Raw genomic sequence first — 12,500 nt, forward strand, 5'->3', positions numbered from 1 at the left:
GTTAGACTTTTTGGCAATCTTTATGTTTGTTAATTAATTAATTTAATTTAATTAATTAATGAAGTTGTTGTTTGCAGGTGTGTCTTGTTGTCAATGTGGCAAGTGAATGTGGCTATACTCTCTCCAACTACAGAGGCTTGGTCGAGCTGCAGAGACGTTTTACAGACAAAGGGTTCGTCATACTGGCATTTCCATGTAATCAGTTTGGTCAACAGGAGCCGGCATCAAATACAGAGATTAAGGCGTTTGCTCAAACTGAATACGGCGTCACATTCCAACTCTTTTCCAAGATCGATGTTGTAGGACAATTTGCTCATCCAGTCTACAAATATCTTTCAACACAGACTCAAGAGGTGCCGCATTGGAATTTTGCTAAGTATCTTGTTGGAAGAGATGGTCACGTGATCAAGTTTTACGACACCATTGTCGAACCTGCAGACATAGCAAATGACATTTCTAAAGCTCTTACGCACGCGCACACTGAATTTTGACGTTAAAGTATGACTATGACAGCTGGTTGATATCAATAATACATTTCTATATTATCACACACTTTTGCACTGGGTTGAGTGACCACTTTTACAAAGTGTACTTTTGCCATTCGACTGTTGACACCTACTTTGTTTAGGGGTACAAAAATGATTAAATAGGTAATATATTTATTGAAGACAAAAGATGCAACTCATTCAATCAATGTAGAACAACTTGCTAATGACTCTGTAACTGGAAGGAAGGGACGCCGCCTTAGGCTGTGGCAGTGGTTACTGTGGTTACAGCTGAAAGTAAATCACGTGGGCTATTGTTAGGGCCACGTATTTAGCGCGCGTTAGGCCTGACCACTCAGGTCTACTGTATGTGTGCATGCACTTGCATCGTTGAGGCACACCGGATACTAACAGTCTGACAAATCTATTTAATTAATAGAAATTTATCCGACATCTAAAACATCACTAAAAACTTTCTGTCGAGTCAGTAGATGTGACATTCATTCAATGAACTGGAAAACTAATCAACGTATACGACTTGCTCGTATGGCACAGATGGTATGGTCGGCTGTTGCTGCTTTCTTTGCTGTCGTTTGTTTTGGAGCAAAGCAGTTCCATATCCGGAGGGTTTCGTCTGCTCCGAGAGACACAACGTGTGATCCGTCTGGGCTCATTGCAAGACACAAGATACGACTAGTGTGTCCCTCTAGTTCAGTGACTTTGATCAGGTTTGGATATCTCCATATGGTCAATTGATTACGTGAAAATCCGTGACTAGAGACGAGTTCACGATGCTCACGTGACCACAAAATTCCGGATACCTTCAACACAAAATTATTAATTAATTAATTATTTACTATAAATATTTTATTGATTACTTGAGATTTTGTGTCTGTTTGTGCTAGACATTGGCCTGTGCTGGCATTCCACAGGCGAATAAATCTGTCAGCAGTTCCTCCACCTGTTGCTAATAAACTGTTCTGCCATGGACACCAACGAACAGCCTGAAAGAGCAAAATAATGTTTTGTGAACAGAAACTATTTCTCCAAAAATAATATTAGAATTGATTAAATAAAATAATTAATATAAATAAATTATTATAAATAAATTAATATAAATAAATTAATATAAATAAATTAAGATAAATATATATTACAGAAGAACTCTAAAGCAAAAAACAAGTTGCTCTTGAAAATAGCCTTGCTTTCAAGAAGTTTAATGGTACTGTACCCTAGTCGCTAGTCAAAGCAACTCTGTAAAGGAGAAATTGCGTTTCAAATGCTCCCAGACGAAGAAGGTGCACGAGGCATGATGTCACTGGAGGTCAACCTGGATCGTTTTGTATTGGAAAAATCTCGATTAGCGCAACGTGACTCTCTACATCCAATCGCTTGATTGGAGACAACACTTGAACATTCACTTTCACTGTGAGGTAGGTGCAGCTTCGTAGCGATGAGAGGAAAACGCTGGAGGTATTTCATTATGACTTCTCTTGTGCGTAGGTCTGGAACCTCGAGGATACATTACATCAACTTCCGCTTTGACGTGTAGTACTGTAAAGACTGGAGCAGGTAGGAAACTATAACATAACCCTAACCCTAACCCACTCACTAGATCTGCATTAGCATCTCTCTCAAAGCAATCCGACTGAAAATGATCTATGCTTACTCTGGAATGTGGTCCGACTGCCTCCCTATTAGCCTCAAACGCAGAATCCACTCTCTCAACTACGCTCAATCAAATGGAAATCTAAACAAACTTCTTTCTCCGTTCCGGGCACATTTACGACAAACTATACTAGTCAACGGCATACTAGTCAATGTTAGATATCTTAAATCAAAGTTAGAAAATTTCATATCAACTAGAAGAGACATAAACTAACAGAACATGGCAAAGCGGAAGTTGATGAAGTGTTTCCTCAGAGTTCCAGACCTACGTGCATGAGAAGTCATAACGAATGCCTCCAGCGTTTTTCTCATTGCTACAAAACTAGTCGTTACTACACCTACCTCACAGTGAAGGTGAATGTTCAATTGTTGTCTCCAATCAGGCAATTTGATGTAGAAAGTCGCATCGCACTATTCGAGATTTTTCCAATACAAAACAATCCAGGTCGTCCTCCAGTGACATCATACCTCGTTCGCATCGTCGTCTGGCGCATTCTAAACGCAATTTCTCCTTTACGCAGTCGCTTTGGCTGGCGACTAGGGTACCGTTGAACTTCTCAAAGACAAGGATATTTATAAATTAAAAGCAACTTGTTTTTATATTAATATATTAATATAAATAAATAAATATAAATAATTTAAAGTAATAAAGTACATGTACTTTTTAAAATCATATTATTATATTATTAATTAATTTATTTACCTTGACTGCTGCTTGGTGTTGTCTCAGTGTGTGTAGTGGGTCACATCCTGTGCTCATTCCAGCTTTCCAAATGTTAACCATGTTGTCATTTCCTCCACTGGCGAGCAGTTTGCCATCACATGACCAGTTAAGTCCACATACTCCTTGACAGTGAGCCGAAAAGACGGCTGTGAGATGATTAGCAACACGCACATCATGCTGATGAATTGAACCGTCTGCAGATCCACTAACAGACAACAGACAATGGGTTAGTAGTGATAATGTTAATATTAACTAATAAAATTACCTGGACAACGTGCTGCCATTCCAGGCAAGACATTGAGTACGAGATGAGTGACTCTTCATCGTGCGAACACGTTTCATACTTGCCACGTCCCACAGCTACAACAACAAACCTATCAATTATCATTATTTGATACTAAAATTGTTTGTATTGATATCAACCTGGACAGTATTTTGAGTTGAACCGACAGCGAGGTAGTCACCATTGTGAGACCAAGCAACAGATGCAATGAAGTCATCTTGTGAGTCCATCTCCAGTAGTTGAGTCGTTTGACCACTTGATGCATTCCACATGTAGACACACCCACCCAGAGCTACTACCAATTGGTTGTTCTTTCCCCAGTCCACAAGATTTAGATCTAAACATGATGCAAAATGTCAACATCATTGATCACGTGATATGGTTGTATTATTGTTATTACAGAAATCATCGACGACTTCTGGTGCGTCTAGAATCCTCTCTGGAACTTGTGGAATAGCACGAGCTACACGACGCGTCTTGGGTGAAGTGCAGTGTTTATATACAGCCTTCACACTGCTCTCATGACCTAAAGTACATATGAAACCACACACTGTCTCAATTGCATTATAAAAATTAAGGCAATAATACAAAATGCATTTAATTTATAAATAAATTTATAATTAATTTATTTATAAATAAATTTGTAATTAATTTATTACGTTAATTTATTATTTAAAAACCATTCAACAATAAATCAGTGTGGAAAATAGGAAATTATTTTGGCTTGGACAGACTGAGCCTTGGTAGGACATTCTTGTATGGTGTTGCATGTATAATTAAGTGCCTCCCCTACTGCAGCCATTTTGCATGTAATTTTTTACAACCAACTTCCAAGGGAAAAATGGCACTAAAGGCAGCTGAGGTTTCCTCTGGATAAAGAATGCTAGGAGGCACCTAAGTTCATGAAATTAACAGTTACACCATTGGAAAGGTCATTGCGTGCTAATACCCATTCACACAAGCACGGCTCCAAACGGCCAAGCTGAGCCGATCCAGCATGGGCTAATGAAGTATGCCAGCCCTTGTTTACACAGGGTTCCAGCAAAGCAAGCCAGCCGAGTTTAGTAGGCGTGTCTCTTGGTGTGCATGCTAGATACAGGAACAAGCTGTCTACGCTTACTTCTCGCTGGCACTGCAATAGTCTGCAGAAACACCGAGGATACGTACAGAGCATAGACATAGACGTCGTCTTCGTTTTCTTCGTCTTTGACGCCATCTTGGAAGCTAATAAGCATGTGCGGCCTTCAGCCTGGCTTGCCTCACATTCACACAACGATTTGAAGCCGAGCTGACCCTGGCCGGCCCTGGTTGGCACGGCAGGTTGTGGTGAGCCAGGCCAGCATGGCTCGGCTCGGACAGCTTTCACACGATAATTTCATTCAGTGTTGACTCGTGCCAACAAGGGCTGGCCCACTTACGAGTGCTCGTGTAAATGGGGTATAAGAGAGAAGGTTTACACTACCATATATGCGTACTGATGTTTTGTCCAAACACATGCCAACACTGGTGCAGTATTTGGTCAGACAAACAAGACATTTGGTGGGACATTGTCCGATGTCCTAGACCGTTATTTTCCACACTGTAAATCAATAAAATAATATATAAAGTCAATAATACCACACAAAACTTAGTAATTCGTTAATTACTCGCGACTTAACGTATTACACAATGCTAGTTAACATAAATGCGCGCCGCGTACACACACAATTCTTCAAATTTTAGATGACAAACTGTCTTGAAATAAACTGTCACTCACTGTTAGGGCAGCCAGGAGGCCTCGACACAAAGTGTAGTATTTTTCCATTGGACGCCTTCGATCCCGCCAAGTTTTCACTCATCGCTTTCGAAAACTCTCGCTTTGCAGGACTGCAATCGACATCCAGCTCGTCGTTGCGGCCAGACGTGAGTACGTAATGAGCGTAATCAAAGTCTGCAGCAGAACGGCTTGGAATAAAGCGATCGGCGATGAAAGGAGATTTTCGTTTTCCCGGCGTTAGTCGAGATGCGGCGAATCTCGGAGGCGTACGATGCGGTGATCGGTGAGCAGAGCTCCGCATGGACATTGTCAGTTCCTACACGAAGACCAAACGCCACCAAGTCAACGAGAAGAAGGACTTGAGTGAATAGAATGAGCGCGCGCACGTTCTTATCGCTGATTGGTGTCGTGTTGTTCGTATAACGTCTCTGATTGGTTGCTTACTACACTGTTGTCATGCTTACGAGAGACTACGTAAAAAACCTAGCAACCGCTTAGTTGATTTTAAAAAATTGCAACGATCTATACGCATGCGTTAACCAATTTGTAGTTGATTTTAATTAGCACGTGTTGGAGTTTATGCCGCGCGTTACTCCCTGGATTTGCGTCGAAGAATGGAGACGAGTGTACGATTGGTTATATTCTAGAGATGTGCGGACACAGAGGCGAGGTCTAGATCGCGTGATCTCGTGGAGAAGTCGTTGCAAATTGCCAGTGGCTGTCGAATGCACTGCAGCATTCATCGACTCTCAACTGCAAGACATAACAACAGATGCTCGTTCAGCTTATGCTCTGGCTATTGTTAGATTTATTAATGGTATAACAGATGGCCAACAGACTACAGTGTATGCACGATCGGTGGCTGGTATAGCGAGTGAGATGGGGCTGCCTCAATGGCTCGTCGACTTGAGACACGACTCGACACACAAGATATTACCATCTATTGAGTTGCTGAGGAAAGGCTGTAGCGAGGCTCTAAAATGGCTGGAAATTAATTACTGGAAAGCTCATGTTGATGCATCACAACAGGACGACGAGAGCGAGAAACATCAGGAAGACAAGGTGGCGTCTACTCTGCAGGATTACATTCGTTGTCAACTCAAGATTAAACGAATCGGTAATACGCCACGAAAGGTGGCAGCTCGAGAGTCTATACTCAATCATTTAGTGAACGAAGTGAGTCGACTGAGCGACCACAATCAAACGCTTATAGAATTATTAATATCAATTTTTGTAACACACCAATACAATGATGGCGAAAGTGATGTATGTGAAAACGGTGATGATGACCAATCAGTTGAATTAACTACCAGCATGGTCGACATGTGGCAACCACTCGTGCAACATTTGCATACCCGTGTAGTCGGGTTCGTGTCTCGCCTGTTTGTCCATTTGTTCAAAGCACTAACTTTGTCTCAAACAAACAATCACGTAAAGAATCTAATGTGCAGCCATGTTGTGTCGCTCGTAAAATGTTTCTCACAGTCTGATGAAGGAGATCGGGTGTTTGACGTTTCGTTGATGCTTCACGTTGTCAATCTATGTTTGCACTATCCAAGCATGTACAGTGGAAAGATCTTGGAATGTGTGATGCAGTGTGTTAGCGAGCAAGAAGCAATGCAGCAGTTGACTGAATGGATTGACAAGGCTAAGACACTAGTTGATATCTACAGTGGATGTAAGAATGACAAAATGAGTGAAACGGACGGTGAGATCAGAGGTGAAGTCAGGGAAGAGACGGAATACAAAGAATGGACTGTCGAAGACATTCAAAAGAAAATCGACAAAAATCATGATACAGACATGTCAAGTACATGGACACGATGTATGGACAGATTTGCATGGGAAATGTGTCCCATCGGTTTGGCACCACAACAAACAATGACATGCACCATGTTCACTCATACGGCTGAACATGATCACGACGACATTCCACCTCCTATAGACACAGAAAATGAGACACATGTTGATATCAATGATGCAAGTGATGCTGCAGACATGATGATAAATAACGATTTATCAGAAGAGTGCACTGAAGTGACATACAAGTGTCCTACGGAATGGACAGACGTGCAACTAACGGACTTACAACAACAGATAGTGTTGTTCTAATGTAGCCGCCTCGTTTATTAATTAACTAACAATTAAAGCATACACCAACATCGCTTTATGTAGCATTGCAAACCGACTGTGTGGTCTTTGTTTACTCTCACGTAGCCACACCCTTTCCCTGCTACTTCATACCCGGAAGTATGACGTAAAAAAAGGGTCTGGAAGTATAACGCAACGGAAAAGGGTGGGAAGTATGACTCAACCGAAAAAGGTCCGGAAGTATGATGTAACAAAACAGGGTCCGGAAGTATGATGTAACAAAACAGGGTCCGGAAGTATGAGGTAACAAAAAAGGGTCCGGAAGTATAACACAACAGGAAACAGTCCGGAAGTATGACGCAACAGGAAAGGGTCCGGCTACACGAGACTAAAAGTTTTAGTCTTTGTTTATGGCAACTACTCATTATCACATCTACATATATTGGGCAACATTCGCTCACGAAAAGTCGCTGCTATGACGGCCCATTGACATGCATACGTATGTCGTCCATTGGGCCACCGAATCTTTCCCTCCCAGGGATTTGACCTTGCTGTAACATCATCTCTAGCCTTCGCACTTCATCGAGAGACTTCGCTTGTGCAATGGCCGCACGGATAGCTTGCACATCCATCGATGCCTGTCGTGCTCTCTCACCGCCTCGGCCTGCAGCTATAGCAGAGCCACCACCCGGAAGAAACCTGAGAATCAGAGATAAATGATGAAAAAATGTACAATGAGGGACAACGTGACAGTTTACGTCCTAGATGCTCGTCCCAGTTCTTGAGCCAGTTGCTTGCCTTGTTTTCCACCAAACACACGCTCGGCTTCTTCTCTTTCCTGCATAGTTGACACACACTCTTAGATTAACATTAATTAATGTATTAGGAATGCATTTCTGTGCTACTCATAAATCTATCTGAAAATCTAATTTCAGAGTTTGCATGCCGTGCGTTGACTTGCTTGCCAGTAGTTTCACCTTTTGCTTGACTTTCTGGAAGTCGAGGACCTTCAAGTTAGGAAGCATATGAATCATGTAGAGTCTGTAATGCTTTCTAGCTGTGACTGGATTTCTGAGCAAACTGCAAGAGACAGCTCAACAGATGGTGAATGGTAACCTTACACACACACACACACACACACACACACACACACACACACACACACACACACACACACACACACACACACACACACACACACACACACACACACACACAAACAAGCAGACAGACAGAAAGACAGACAAACAGAGACACAGACAGAGATGGAGAGACAGATAAACAGACAGACAAACAAACAGGCAAGTAGACAGACAGACAGACAGACACAGACAGACACAGACAGACAGAAAGACACATGGACAGACAGATAAACAGACAGACAAACAGACAGTCAAGTAGACAGACAGACAGACAAACAGACAGCCAAACAGACAGGCAGACACACATACAAACAGACTAACAGACAGCCAAACAGACAGAAATAAATGTATTGACAGACAAACAGACACATACACACACACACACACACACACACACACACACACACACACACACACACACACACACACACACACACACACACAAATGCGTAATTATGAAACAAGCCCAAGCCTCCAACCAACAAACACCGAAGCTGACAGTGCAACAACTGACCATTTGTGTGTCGTGAGAAGAGGCAGGCCTGTCAGGAAGGCGATATCAGCAGGAGCCATAGCAATCCAATCAGTAATTATTGTTTATTACTTATTTATTACGTAATTAATTAATTATTTATCTATTATTTACGATGCCTATTGTATTGTGTACAAAATGATTCACCTGATGTGAGTAAGTGTCTTGATAGTTGCAAGAGGATCAAGATCACTCTGACAAACAAAACACATCAGATCATCACACAATGGCAGCTGTCTCACACTATGAGGTTACCAGTTCCTGAAGTGCATTGTTGGTCAACATCAATTCTCTCAGATTAGGCAACAACTGTTCCAATCCTTCACCAATTCGTCTAAACATTAATATTAATGAGAATGTATTTATTAAATATATTATTTATAATTTATATTTATTAACAATTTTAATTTATAATGTATTATCAATCTATATTGCCAAGTATCTAGTATATATAAAGCTTAAATTGTCTGTGTGTGTGTGTGTGTGTTGGCAATATGCGGCCACGTCTTTTGTCCGTTCGCAACCGAAATCGGCATGCACACTCGGCACGTGAAGGAAAGATTTGCGTAAATTTTTTTTAAAAATTATGCACCGGGTCCCCTCTCAAGGGGTCGACCCACGCGTAAAATTTCTCAATGACGCAAATGCTACACATTCCAATTCATTCGAACATACGCTCACACCAGTCCTGTGTAGACTGTACGTGTCATCGTCCTTTGCAAAACTTAGAGCAATCAAATATTTATTGCCAATGGAACTCACTTCTAGATCGCTTTCGTTTCTCTTCAAATTCTAATTGTATTTGTACCAAATCCAACCTAAACGTTTTCTGTACCAAGCGCTACACGGGGAGTTTGTCGATTTTTATCGAAAAAAGTGCAAAGAGCAAGATTTGAATTTATTCAGCACATCCGGGACCTCGCACCAAAGATTGCACGTGGTGTGTCCACACAGACTGCGTTTTCCGTCAGTATCTATATAGAGTTCTGTCTGTCTGTCTATCTGTCTGTCCAATACATATATTTTCAACATTGAAATCTTGCCGGTACAAAGGACAGGGCATGGATCTAGTAATTAATAAATATACATTTAATATAAATAATAGTCATTGTTATTAACAATTGTCAATAAAATATTAATTATAATGTATTTATCAGTCTAACTTGTCTAGTATTTATGATTTATATTTATAACCAGTGTACCACAAATTGGTTGCCGGGTACCCGAAACCAAAAATATGTACAGGCAACTAAAATGGCAAACTATAGTTGCCCAGAGGCAACTACTAAAAGCATTGCATTGCTGCATCACAATTGAGAATCGAGTCGTCCGGTAATTTTTGAACTCGTCTTATCTGCACTCAGTTATCTGTCTGTCTATCTGCCTGCCTGTCTCTACTTTTCTGTCTGTCTGTCTGTCTGTCTGTCAATACACTTTCTATACATCAATGCTACTACATGTGATAAAATGTAAACTTATGTGCACCGTCTGTCTGTCTGTCTGTCTGTCTGTCAATACACTTTTTATACATCAATGATAATACACGTGATAAAATGTAAATATTTATGTGCACCGTCTGTCTGTCTGTCTGTCTGTCTGTCAATACACTTTTTATACATCAATGATAATACACGTGATAAAATGTAAATATTTATGTGCACCGTCTGTCTGTCTGTCTGTCTGTCTGTCAATACACTTTTTATACATCAATGTTAATACATGTGATAAAATGTAAAATACTTATGTGCACCGTCTGTCTGTCTGTCTGTCTGTCTGTCTGTCAATACACTTTTTATACATCAATGTTAATACATGTGATAAAATGTAAAATATTTAAGTGCACGGTCTGTCTGTCTGTCTGTCTGTCTGTCAATACACTTTTTATACATCAATGTTAATACATGTGATAAAATGTAAAATATTTAAGTGCACGGTCTGTCTGTCTGTTTGATAGCTGCATTTTGCCTGCCTGAAAATACATATTCTTGTAACCATAGCAATAGCGGCTACCAGAGTAATGACCGAGCAACTAAAAATAATGTAAGGTTACCAGGGAACAACTTTAGAGATAACGATTTTATTATACTGTTTATCAACAACTATTACCTATATTTATTAATATATTATCAATTATTAATATTAATTTATGTTAATTAACAATTAATATTAAATTCCTCGGAATCCCAAACGCTGCCAGCGCGTATCATGCAAAACAAATACAAAGTTGAACTTGAAACTCACATGATCTTGTTGTTATTAAAAAACAAAGTCTTGAGTCTTCGCAAGACAGGAAATCCCTCTATTTTACGTATATCGTTATCCGAGAAATCAATTACATCAAACTGATCCTAGAAAAACACGAATTCTCTCATCGGCTGCATTCGGCGATTACAATCACAAACAACACGTTACCAATGTACATCCCAGATTCTCTAAAACAGGGATTTTGTTTGCTGGACACGAAAACGTGAAATTAGCGTGAAAATGTCACAGAATGTCGCACCCCATTTGCTCCTCACCTCTCATATCAAGCTCCCAGTCTTTATTAGCGTTGAAAAACTGCGGCGAGTCAGCTATGAGATCTGCAGTTAGCTTCATTGCTCACAAAAACGCACAACAACTCAACGTGTTCGCTACGTAAATCCCGGATTTAGCTAAATCCCGGATTTGACCGAGTCCCGGATACAGTTAAAATGGCGGAAGCGGAAGCACAAGTTAGCGCCGAGTTCTCGCTAAGTCTTGTTGTGTATACATAATGTTATATCTTAAATGCAAATTAATGGTTATGAGCGACTCGTTGAATTGGTTGTTTCGTTTTAGGAACTTGGGGCCTCCCGGAAGTTGATGCGTGTCGACAGAGAACTGGGAATAGTTCAGAGGAGGGGGGCGTACTCAGACACGACCGTCTTTTTTGTTCATGGTGGTGGAGGTCGTGCGGGACAATTCAAACATCAGATAGAGCATCTAGCAACAAAGTCAGTTCAATAAGCACAAACAATAATTAATTAATTAATTAATTATTGATACATTTATATTGCGAATTGGTTTAGAATTTGTGTTAGTGTGTATATAAGCCAAAACTAATTTAGTTGTAAATTATTTATTAATTAATTTATATAGTTTATGCGTAAATCAGACAATTTAATAGGGTTGATATCAATTAGTATGAAAGTTACGTAGGCTGTGGTTACCGCTATGACATCAGTTGGATGGGTTATGTTTAGAGTCAATGTTATTGCCTTCGACTTTCTTGGGCACGGAATCAGCGATTGTCCGAATCAACGTGATATGTACACGGCAGAAAATGTGAGGCACAATTCGGATATATACTTAGTCACCCATTAGTTAATACACACGTGCATTTGTGTCCGTCAGTCTGTCTGTTTGTTTGTCTGTCATCTGTCTGTTTGTTTGTTGTTTGTGTGTTTGTTTGTGTGTTTGTTTGTGTGTCTGTTGTCTGTCTGTCTATCTGTCATCTGTCTGTCTGTTGTTTGTCTGTTTGTTTGTATGTCTGTTGTCTGTCTGTCTGTCTGTCATCTGTCTGTCTGTTTGTTTGTCTGTCTGTTTGTCATCTGTCTGTCTGTTTGTCATCTGTCTGTCTGTCTGTTTGTCTGTCCGTCTGTTGTTTGTCTGTTTGTTTGTGCATCTGTTTGTCTCTTTGTCTGTGTAGCTGTCTGTTTGTTTGTCTGTCATCTGTCTGTTGTCTGTCTGTCTGTCTGTCTGTCTGTCCGTCTGTTTACTGGAGTGCCTGCCTGTCTGTTTGATTTCATTTTCATTTTTATTCCGGTAGCATCTGTTTGATCTCATTGCTGTATATGA

The 12,500-nt window shown here is 40.4% G+C and overlaps 5 protein-coding genes across 5 annotated transcripts in view; 3 read left to right on the forward strand and 2 right to left on the reverse strand.

Annotated features, from left to right (window-relative positions):
* LOC134186267 (uncharacterized) overlaps positions 1-611 on the forward strand; it is a 1,901-nt gene extending 1,290 nt beyond the window's left edge. The window contains exon 2 of the mRNA XM_062654184.1: positions 78-611. Coding sequence (XP_062510168.1) covers positions 78-491 — 414 coding nt within the window. The 3' untranslated portion in view covers positions 492-611. The remainder of the gene's footprint in view (positions 1-77) is intronic.
* Positions 612-893: 282 nt separating this feature from the next.
* On the reverse strand, positions 894-5,344 carry LOC134185732 (cell division cycle protein 20 homolog). The gene is made up of 8 exons (XM_062653598.1): positions 5,303-5,344; positions 4,917-5,232; positions 3,561-3,686; positions 3,301-3,497; positions 3,143-3,237; positions 2,857-3,082; positions 1,364-1,489; positions 894-1,306 (listed from the first exon to the last, which is right to left on the reverse strand). The coding sequence occupies exons 2-8, from the start codon at positions 5,221-5,223 to the stop codon at positions 1,010-1,012; spliced, it is 1,374 nt and encodes a 457-aa protein (XP_062509582.1). The 5' UTR covers positions 5,224-5,232; positions 5,303-5,344; the 3' UTR covers positions 894-1,009.
* A 151-nt stretch (positions 5,345-5,495) lies between these two features.
* LOC134185416 (uncharacterized) lies at positions 5,496-7,028 on the forward strand. Its single transcript, XM_062653195.1, has one exon. It carries the CDS (start codon positions 5,496-5,498, stop codon positions 7,026-7,028), a length of 1,533 nt encoding a protein of 510 aa, XP_062509179.1.
* A 322-nt stretch (positions 7,029-7,350) lies between these two features.
* On the reverse strand, positions 7,351-11,353 carry LOC134186266 (U2 small nuclear ribonucleoprotein A'-like). Its single transcript, XM_062654183.1, has 8 exons — positions 11,201-11,353; positions 11,094-11,134; positions 10,923-11,029; positions 8,937-9,015; positions 8,829-8,875; positions 7,985-8,087; positions 7,766-7,845; positions 7,351-7,706 (listed from the first exon to the last, which is right to left on the reverse strand). Exons 1-8 carry the CDS (start codon positions 11,277-11,279, stop codon positions 7,481-7,483), a joined length of 762 nt encoding a protein of 253 aa, XP_062510167.1. The 5' UTR covers positions 11,280-11,353; the 3' UTR covers positions 7,351-7,480.
* An 11-nt stretch (positions 11,354-11,364) lies between these two features.
* LOC134186265 (protein ABHD8-like) overlaps positions 11,365-12,500 on the forward strand; it is a 2,804-nt gene continuing 1,668 nt past the window's right edge. Inside the window, exons 1-4 of the mRNA XM_062654181.1 lie at positions 11,365-11,395; positions 11,502-11,656; positions 11,906-11,987; positions 12,472-12,500. The exon at positions 12,472-12,500 is cut by the window's right edge and continues 188 nt beyond it. Of these exons, the coding sequence (XP_062510165.1) occupies positions 11,375-11,395; positions 11,502-11,656; positions 11,906-11,987; positions 12,472-12,500 (287 nt within the window). The 5' untranslated portion in view covers positions 11,365-11,374. The remainder of the gene's footprint in view (positions 11,396-11,501; positions 11,657-11,905; positions 11,988-12,471) is intronic.

Source organism: Corticium candelabrum, chromosome 10, assembly GCF_963422355.1.
Source record: "Corticium candelabrum chromosome 10, ooCorCand1.1, whole genome shotgun sequence".
Lineage (NCBI taxonomy): Eukaryota > Metazoa > Porifera > Homoscleromorpha > Homosclerophorida > Plakinidae > Corticium > Corticium candelabrum.

Coding starts and splice junctions, on each gene's coding strand:
- LOC134185732 (XM_062653598.1), bottom strand. CDS start 5,223: ATGTCCATGCGGAGCTCTGCTCACCGATCACCGCATCGTACGCCTCCG. Junction 3,498..3,560: donor AGAAGTCGTCGATGATTTCT/GTAATAACAATA, acceptor CATCATGTTTAG/ATCTAAATCTTGTGGACTGG. Junction 1,490..2,856: donor AACACCAAGCAGCAGTCAAG/GTAAATAAATTA, acceptor TTGCTCTTTCAG/GCTGTTCGTTGGTGTCCATG.
- LOC134185416 (XM_062653195.1), top strand. CDS start 5,496: ATGCCGCGCGTTACTCCCTGGATTTGCGTCGAAGAATGGAGACGAGTG.
- LOC134186266 (XM_062654183.1), bottom strand. CDS start 11,279: ATGAAGCTAACTGCAGATCTCATAGCTGACTCGCCGCAGTTTTTCAAC. Junction 8,876..8,936: donor ACAATGCACTTCAGGAACTG/GTAACCTCATAG, acceptor TTTGTTTGTCAG/AGTGATCTTGATCCTCTTGC. Junction 8,088..8,828: donor AAGACACTTACTCACATCAG/GTGAATCATTTT, acceptor TGTCTCTTGCAG/TTTGCTCAGAAATCCAGTCA.